This window comes from Marmota monax, unplaced genomic scaffold (genome assembly GCF_021218885.2).
Source record: "Marmota monax isolate L192 unplaced genomic scaffold, Marmota_monax_Labrador192_F-V1.1 WCK01_AAM20220418_F8-fsc00003, whole genome shotgun sequence".
NCBI lineage: Eukaryota > Metazoa > Chordata > Mammalia > Rodentia > Sciuridae > Marmota > Marmota monax.
In genome coordinates this window covers 3,815,796-3,825,316 of record NW_026694084.1, presented here as the reverse complement: position 1 = coordinate 3,825,316, position 9,521 = coordinate 3,815,796, and the positions used below count along the sequence as shown (strand labels likewise).

Sequence of the window (9,521 nt, the reverse complement as noted above, 5' to 3'; positions counted from 1 at the left end):
TTACAAAACCTTCACCAGGCTCCAGCAGGCCCTCCTCCAGGCCCCTGCTCTCCATCTCCCTGATCTCACACACTCATTTCACCTTTACGTGGCTGAAAAGTAGGGATTTGCTCTAGGGGTCCTCAGACACATGCTGGGGCCAACCTTTGCCCCTGTGGCTTATCTATCGTACGGTCTTGACCCTACTGTTCAGGGATGGGCCCCTTGCCTACAAACGTTGGCTGCAGATTCTCTAGTCATTAAAGAGTCAAAGAAACTCACCTTTGGGGCCCCACACATCATTCTGGCTCCCCATCACCTAAAAGAACTCCTCACCTACATGGGCTTACATTCCTTAGCCCCTTGTCACCTTTTATCTCTACAGGTTTCACGGGTAGAAGATCCTGTCTTACTTTCCACATGTGCTCACCTTTAAACCCTGCTACTCTCCTGCCCACTCCTCAGGACCCTTCCACCTCTTCTCCTCTTACCCATTCATGCATTGAAACTCTGGAGGAGCTTCTTCCACAACCCTTCCACATACAGGAAGGCCCCCTGCTCCAGGCAACATACACATAGTTCACAGATGGCTCCTCCTTCCTTCAGGAGGGAGTTTGTAGGCAGGGTATGCTATAGTCTCTCTAACTTCGGTTGTGGAAGCAGCTCCCCTCCCTGATAATACATCCAATCTGCAGGCTGAACTTGTTGCCCTCATCAGAGCCTTCACTTTGGCAAAGGGAGCCTCCCTCAATGTCTACACTGACTCTAAATACACTTTCCACATACTTCTCTCCCACTCTGCTATTTGGAAGGAGCGGGATTCCTTACCACCAAGGCTACTTCAATTACAAATGCCTCCTTTATCTCCGATCTCCTTCAGGCCTCCAAGCTTCCCACTGCCATTGGAATCTCGCATTGTAAATCCCATCAGATAGACACCTCCTTCACAACAAGGCAGACTCTGAGGCGGGGGCTACTGCCCTCCAACAGCCTACACCACCTGCATTCCTCGGCCTTGCTAGTCCCTTGACGGACTCTGCCCCACCTGACACTGAACAGATGCTTACCTTCCTTCACAACCTCTTTCACCCCAACACCACATCTTTAAAACGATTTCTCACTTCCCACCTTAAACTCTGTCCAGAGGACCTACAATTTCTCTCTACCCTCTCTGCCTCCTGTAAAATCTGCCAAAAAACCAATCCCACTTCCAATCTCCGCCTACCTGCCTTCCCATTACACCAGGCAAGTGCTCTGATTGACAGCTGGATTTTACCCATGTGGCACCGGTCTAGCAGTACAAATTTCTCTTGGTACTTGTCAACACCATCTCAGGACGGATCGAGGCTTTTCCTACCACCAATAAATATGCCCCTATGGTGGCCAGCATTCTTGTTGAACACATTCTTCCCCAATTAGCCTCCGCTCCTTGATTCAGTCTGATAATGGTCCTGAATTTACTTCCCATGTTTCACGGTCTGTAGCTAAGACACTCAACATCTCCTGGCATTTTCATATCCCCTACCATCTCCAGTCCTCTGGCAAGGTAGAACATACGAATCAGACCTTGAAGAACATTCTCACTATCCCTTGGATTACACTTAGATTGGACTAAACTTCTTCCCTTGGCTCTTCTTATTCTTAGGTATGGGCCCTCCCAAAGAAGCCACTCAACATCTCCCCTTTTGAGCTTCTATATGGACAGCCTATTTCCCTGCTCAGCTCATCAACCTCTGATTCTCCACTACCCCTTGCTCCTCATCTTTTCTGGCCCCTTCTTGCATGAATAGGAAACTTCTTTGGCAATATGGTAATGCTGTTCTGGCAAAGACTAGTTCTGCCTCTTTCCCTTCTCCCACTCTGTCTCATGGAGACCTGGTATTTTTTAACCTCCCCAACAGGGCCCCCTCCTCCTCTCAGCTCTCCGCAAAATGGACTGGACCCTATTGGGTCATTCTTACCACTCCCTCAGTGGCCCGCCTTGAGGGCATTCCATATTGGGTTCGTAATTCTCATTTATAATGGTTTTCTCCGCCCTTTTATACAGTGACACCCACAGGCCCTCTCAAGCTGCGTTTCTCCAAGGCTGGAATCCCCAGTCTTTCTTCTGACTCTGAGGATCACGAGGACACTGCAGAACCATGGGTACCATCCTTCCCTTTTTCATTTTTTCCCTCCTTCCTCATTCTGCACTCACCACCCAGGGGTACTACTACCAGGAATGATCATTCCAATTTCAAGGAGACTTACAGCAACGTGCTCAAAGTATACTAACTATATAGTACCACTTGATTCTTTAGCTGTTGTGGTTCTGCAGAATTGAAGGAACCCTGATCTTTTTACAGCCCCAAAGGGAGGACTTTGTACCTACAGGAGGAATGCTATTTTTATGTCAATCTGGTATAGTAAAGGACAAGATAAAACAACTCCAACAGGACCTTGAACATCAGAAACAACAGCTCTCTTCTACTGAAGGATGGCAGCTAAGCAACCCCCTTCTCCAGTGGGCACCCCCTTTCCTGACCCCTCTCCTTGGCATAGGCCTTCTGTTAATGCTTCCCCACTGCGTCATTAGATTCGTTCAAGACCTGATCAAAAAAAAAAATCTCTAATTAAACTATAAACCAGCTTTTGTTACAGGAATATCAACCAGTCCCTCACCCAAAATTGGGGCACAGGGGACAGCATTCCACCACCACTCAACCTCTGTCATTGTTCTAATGACATTCTGCACCCCTATTGAGGGATTCAAATGTTGCCCCTTCCCAGGAGAAAGCAGTTATAGAAGATTGATCTATGTCCCTGTTGCCCAAGGATCCCAATAAAAAACAAAAAGGGGGGAATAGAAGGCCTTTGCTTAGCATCTGGATGGCCATCTTAAGTGACAGCCACTATTTTAAGGAAAAAGTTTTGCTTTCCCACTCTAAGACCTTTCTGAGAAAGGCTCACCTCCCTCATACCAACCCAAACCTTAACCGCCTGCATTAGGACCTGCTCGGCTCTGATTCCTGAGCCTGCCCTATAAAAATCCCAGAACTCAAGCCTGTTTTGCCCCTCTCTCTTATAGAGAGATGGCCTTTATTTGTCAGCTCTGACAAATAAACTCTCCTATGTATCTCTGCCTGGTCTCCGTCTTTTATTTCTTGCTTACCCGTCTTTTGTTCCTCGCTTTCCCTTCACTATATAATGCTGACTCCCCATACTAAAACTAACCCTAATTAAATGAAAACAGTTATCTGTAAAGTTATAGATATTAAAGTTATAACCTGTTAGTCTCTCTTTAAGACTGGTGAAACTGGCTTGCTGGGTGTTTAAAACCAAAAGCTAGAAGACCAAGTCAAGGGAGTGAAAAGGCCAAGGAATAAGTAGCCAACATTTTGGCCCTTGCCCTCTAAGGTCGGCCAGGATGCAGAGAATGATGGGCTCCCTCTCTGGGTCCTGCAACTCTGGCGAATCTTGTTAAACACATTCTTCCTCATTAGGCCTCCCCTCCTGATCTGATCTGCTGATCAGGGAGATCCAGAGGACCCCTAGAGAACAGGAAGCCAACCAGTGCACATTCTGCAAAGAGAAGGGTCATTGGAGACAGAAATGTTCCTGATTGTTCCAAGAGAAGCCACATAAGGTCAGTCAGACCCTGACCCATCCTGACAAGTGGCATCACTGGTAGAGGAAAGCTAAAGGAGCCAGGAGGCTTTGCACATGTCTCCAAGAGTGATCTCTGAGGAATCTCAGCTGATGCTTAAAAATAGATAGGAACAAGCTCAGTTTTGTCCAACCACTTGGTCTTAAACACCTTGCAGGAGAGTATAGCCTAACAGCACAGTCTTACATGGACATTTAAAAGGAAAAACATTGTTTTTTAAAAAATGAAACTTAATATACATACTTGTGTCAGCCCTACCAAAATTAAGTAAAGCTGGACCCTATAAAGGTAGGGTTCTTGTGTTAGAGTGCTCAATAATAAGAATGATAAAAGTCGCAAATTTGTCCCAAGTTCATTTGAGTCTGATTTCATAGGTATACAAATCTTCCCAACCTCCTACATTGACAAACTTGATCTGTTTTTTTTTTTTTTTTGCTGATAAAATTATGAATTGTGGGCTGGGGCTGGAGCTCAGTGCTAGAGTGCTCACTTGGCATATGTGAGGCACTGGGTTCGATCCTCAGCACCACATAAAAATAAAATAAAGGTATTGTGACCACGTACAACTGAAAAACTACATATTTTAAAAAACTATGTGTTATGGTCCTCATGGTTTTCAGAGACTGGCTAAAATACTAATCATTTTTGTGCTAATTGTTTACAAAAAAAGTAATGCTTTGCTGTCTTTATTGTTGTCTTAGCATGATGTATGTATGCCTTGTCCACTCACTTGCCAGCTGCCACTGTGGATCTCTGGACTGTCCTGATGCTGAATGCCTTTAACTGTCCAGAGAACAAGGACTTTGGGTTACTTCACCCGCTTTCAGCATGAACTACCTTGGAGATGTGGTTGCCCACTTTCCATAGAAATGGAAGCTATAAATAGACAGTGGGGAAATGTAACAGGGGTTACATTTGATGCTTTGACTGTATCCCTTGTGGCTTTGAAACTTATATGTTTTTTCTATTTCCCAGCCTTCTTCTCCCTGACATTCTCCTCCCTGATCTTCTTCATGATCTCTCTTTCCTAATCTCATTTTCTCTGAATCACCTCTTTTTAAAAAAACCTCTTCCTGCTGATGTGCAGAATCACAGCCTTTGGGACAGGAGTCCTCTGCATTTTTCCTTTGCTAACAAAGCAATACACCTTCTTTTTCCTTTTTCTCAAAAAAAAAAAAAATTGTCAAAGCATTTGAAGCCCTTTTGTTCTTGTTCACTGCAAATCCCTCCACCTCAGTACTGTAATCATTCCAATGTACTTTATAATTTTATGGTACATATGCCCCTCAAATTTTATATTATTTTCCATTTTTTACAAAACTGTGTAAGTGCTATTTTACACAATTTCTCAATAGATAGTGGGTTTGAACCCAGAGCCTCACACATGCTACATAAGCACCGCTGCTGCTGAGCCACATCCTCTGGCTTTTAGACTATCCACATTAGAATACACAGATTTGTTCATTCTTTACGCCTGCTATATACTCTACACCTCCTTGTACTTATTTCTTGTGTACCAATGGCAATTAGGTTTTCAGCTTTTGTGCAAGTATGACATGTGTATGAACATTCTCATATTTCTAGGCATTTTTGGGATGTGCGCTAGATTTTCCATAAGAGAGGGGTACGCGTATGTTATTTTACTTGCCATTTCCTTAGTGCTCTACCAGAGGCCTGTGCCAATTTACGTGACGAAACCAGCTGTGTGCAGTTCCAGTTGTTCCAATACTCTTCAGTACATGACAGTCTTTTCACTGACCACCTTTTCATATTATTCATGACATTTTCACTTACACAATTCTTTGAATTTTATTTCAATGAATCCTCACAATCATCTTATGGGTTACATATTATTCTTCACATTTTACAGGTAAGAAAACAAAAGAGTCTCCATTTGCTGAAACAACACTTTCTTCTAAAAATAATGCTTTACTTTGCAACTTCGCTCACTGCATCTCCAGATGCTAGAAAGATTGCTTTGGTGACGATATAGGAGGCCGGTCCTCCAGAGTTGGTAATGCTCCCTCCTCCAGCCTTTCAAAGCCTACTCCACCCACTCCTCCCGGAGGTCGTCGTGGCTCCGTAGCGCTACAGAACCACAAGGTTTGGACCACTGGATACACCGTAGTCTCCTCCCCCTCCTCCCCGCTCTGTCCCCCCTGGGCGTTCAGAGGGCGCCCTTCGCCGCGCTGGAGAAGGCGGGGTCGGCCGCTTCAGGCAGCAAGGAGCTTTGGGATAGGCCGAGGCTTGAAGCGCTGGGGCTCTGATCACCAGAAGTGCTTCCGTTTCTCCCTCTCCTGAGCTGCAGTCTCCGAAGTTGGAGCGCTGCCCCGGAAGTCCTCCCCCTGTCCTCCGCCCGCGGCAAACATGGCGGTGGACTCGGCGATGGAGCTGCTATTTTTAGACACTTTTAAACATCCAAGCGCTGAGGTAAGGCTTGGCGACTTGATTCCGACCCTACTCCTCGACTTGAGGACTTTCACAAAAAAATCGTTAGCGTCCTAGATTTTTTGCTCCCACCGATTGTCGCTTTAATTCCTCGCGCACACACATCCCATCCCCCAGCTTGGGTGTGAGCTCTGCGTCTGAGGGAGGGGGCGGCAGAGCCTTCTTTTCCTTGCTTTAACTTGCATCCCCCTCCGCGGCGTCTTGCTGGAGTTGGCTGCTTTGCTGGCATTACTTTTTAGTGTTACTATGTTTTTCTGTCAACTTTGGGCCTTGAGAAGGGTCGAGGTTCTCAGGTAACCTCTCTGGGTGCAGGAGGTGTCTTGGGCAGCTGGTCACTGACCGTAGTGCAGGAGTCTGAGCAGCTCCCTCGGGCTCTGTGGTTCCCGAATTAACGACGTTTCTAAATTCCTTCGGCTAGATTCTTCTAATGGAAGTTTTGCCACACTTTGGGCTCAGGATTGTAGTGTTCTTCAGTTTGTCATGAAACTTTTAATCGTTCGAAGGAGGTTTCACACATTAGGACATGAGATGCGTACAACCTCTTTGCGTGGAGACTATTTAGAAGTAGGAAGAATTGAGGGAATCGTAATCAGAATTATTTTCAGCAAGCAAATGTATTGTCATTTTGAGAGGCGAGGGCACAGTGTTGTATAGCACAGTGTTGGTACAATCTTTCTGTACCAAATTATTTACGGGTTCTTGAACGTGTGATATTTGAATATAGCTAGTTAACTGCAGGTTTCTGAAAGCCGGTCGAAAATGAACTTTAACGAAGTCCAAAGAGAAATTGGCGTGTCTGTGTGTCTGAGACAGAGAGTGCGCGAGAGCGAGCGCGCGCGAACTTCCTCTTCTGTCTTAATGTAAACTTAAATCATTTTAGAGAATTGTTCTTTCTTCGAAGATTTTTTTTTTTCCTTTCTGGTACTGGGAATTGAACTCTGGAGCGCTGTACGATTGAGCTACATCCCCAGTCCTTTTTATTTTGAGACAAGATGTCTCTAAGTTGCTCAGAATGACCTCAAACTTGTGATCCTACTTCCTCAGCTTCTCCAGTAGCTAGAATTACAGGCGTGAGCCACCAAGCCCAGCTAGACTATTTCTTCTGTTTTTATTAAGAGTATGTTCTTGTATCAAGCTCCAAGAGGTTAGCTAGAGTCTCTTATTCTTGGTTGTATTTCGAGTGCTACAACAGTATCTAGAAAAATGTAGGTGCTCAATAAATGTTTGAGTGCAAAATGTTTAAAATGAATAGTCTTTGTTTTGTGAAATAGTGATGTTATGGGAAGTGGTTAATTCTTTGATATTTTATTTATTTATTTAAAATTTTGTTGTTGATGGACCTTATTTCTATTCATTTATTTATATGTGGTCCTGAGAATCAAACCCAGTGCCTCACACATGTGAAGCAAGCACTCTGCTACCAAGCCACAACCCCAACCCAATTATCTTTTATTTTAATGAATGATTTATAGGTCAGTAAAAGTCAAAAGTTTGGGTACTTTGAGTTATTATATCTTACTGACAGTGAAATAATATTTGGCCTTACATTCCATGTGGGTCAGTTGGCATGGTTTGTTTAATAACGGCTGTATTCTGACTGTAATTCTAGCTAAGTTTTAGAAAACCCACAATGGCAGCAATAGTTGTAGCAGAACCTGTCATATACAGAAGTAGAAAGTAGGTAAATATTTGAAGAAAGCATATGGTGAATTAGTCCTGTACTGTTCTAGTTTAGGAAAACTGGCATTCATTCATTCATTCATTCATTATTTAATCGATTATTCTTTCTTTCATTCTTAGACAAACATTGAAGGCTATGAGAAGACAGGGCATGTAGTAAATGCCATCTTCTGGGAATGACTGGGAAAGCTTTAGTAGAGGTCACATTTGAACCAAGTCTTGAAAGAAAAATTTATGGGAGCTAAGATTTTTTTTTTTTGTGGGGGGGTGCTGGGGATGTGGTTCAAGCGGTAGCACGCTCGCCTGGCATGCGTGCGGCCCGGGTTCGATCCTCAGCACCACATACAAACAAAGATGTGTGTCTGCCGAAAACTAAAAAAATAAATATTAAAATTCTCTCTCAGTGTACAGCGGGATTGAATCTAGAAGTGCTTTGCCACAGAGCTATATCCCTAGCCCCTTTTTATTTTTTATTTTGAAACAGGATCTTGCTAAGTTGCTTTAGGGCCTTTCTAAGTTGCTGAGGCTAGTCTTGAACTTGTGATCCTCCTGAGTCCCTGGGGTTACAGGTGTGTGCCCTATGCCTGGTAAAGATAAGAAATCTTGTTCTCAAATGTTTCTTCTCAAAAAATTTATAACCAACTTGGTTTTGGGGATGTAGAACTGTATGTAGTCCCAGTTACTTGGGAGAGTGAGAGCATGGGTAACATAGTGATATACCACACACACAAAAAAAGTTTAACTGAACTGTAGATTAGCTCCACAAAATTATCATTCAAGTTAGAATGTGATAAAGTGCATAAAGAGGCACAATGGTGATTTCTTAGAGTTTATCATCTTTTAAAAAAATGCTTTTCATTATTGGACGTATTAGAATCCTAGTTTATATTTAACTTCCTTTGTGGATATTAAGGCTGCATGATTTCAGAAGGGAGAGATACTCTTCTTTTGAGAGTATTAAGAAAGACTTCATTTAGGCATTTACCATATGAACTTGGTCTTTGGTGGAAGGGTATGTACCTCAGCTATAGTTAGGAAAGGATGGTATTTTACTGGAATAGTCATTTGTTCAGGTATGCTCAAGTAAGTGGCACCTGAGGGGCAGTTCGAAGCCAGATCATTGAGCTCCTTGAATGTTCAATGAAGGAGCATAGATCTGTTGTACAAGTGGAAAGTTTTTGAGCAGGCAAATTATATGGTTAGTGAACTATATTAGGGAGATTAATTGATCAGTAATACCTAAAATTGTTCAAAGAAAACAGGTGTCAAATTCAGGACGAAAAAAATAAGGCATAATGAAAGGTTGACTTAGCAGATGGGAATTAATGCTTGTTAGCCTTTATTGAATACTCCCTGCCCCCCCCTCCTCCAGTGTTGGAGTTTGAACCCAGGGGCACTTTACCACTGAGCTACATCCCTAACCCTTTTTTATTTTATTTTGAGACAGGGTCTTGGTAAATTGCCTGGATGGAGCTGAAACTTGCCATCTTTTTGCCTCAGCCTCCCAAGTACCTGAGATTGCAGGCATGCATCACTTTGCCTGGCTGAATACTTTCTTTGAGTGAGGCAGTATGTTGGTTATTTATTAATTTTTTTCTTTTAGATATACATGACAATAGAGTATGTTTTGACATATATATACGTGGAGTATAACTTAATCTAATTAGGATCTCATTCATGTAGTTGAACGTGATGTGGAGTTTCACTGGTTGTGTATTCATGTATGAACGTAGGAAAGTTATATTCAGTTCGTTCTACTATCTTTCCT

The 9,521-nt window shown here is 43.3% G+C and overlaps 1 protein-coding gene across 2 annotated transcripts in view; it reads left to right on the top strand.

The window, feature by feature from the left end:
- Positions 1 to 5,887: 5,887 nt before the first annotated feature.
- Positions 5,888 to 9,521, top strand: part of Virma (vir like m6A methyltransferase associated) — a 65,429-nt gene continuing 61,795 nt past the window's right edge. For both annotated transcript variants that reach the window (XM_046464760.2, XM_046464758.2), the window contains exon 1: positions 5,888 to 6,055. In XM_046464760.2, the coding sequence (XP_046320716.1) occupies positions 5,993 to 6,055 (63 nt within the window). In that variant the 5' untranslated portion in view covers positions 5,888 to 5,992. The remainder of the gene's footprint in view (positions 6,056 to 9,521) is intronic.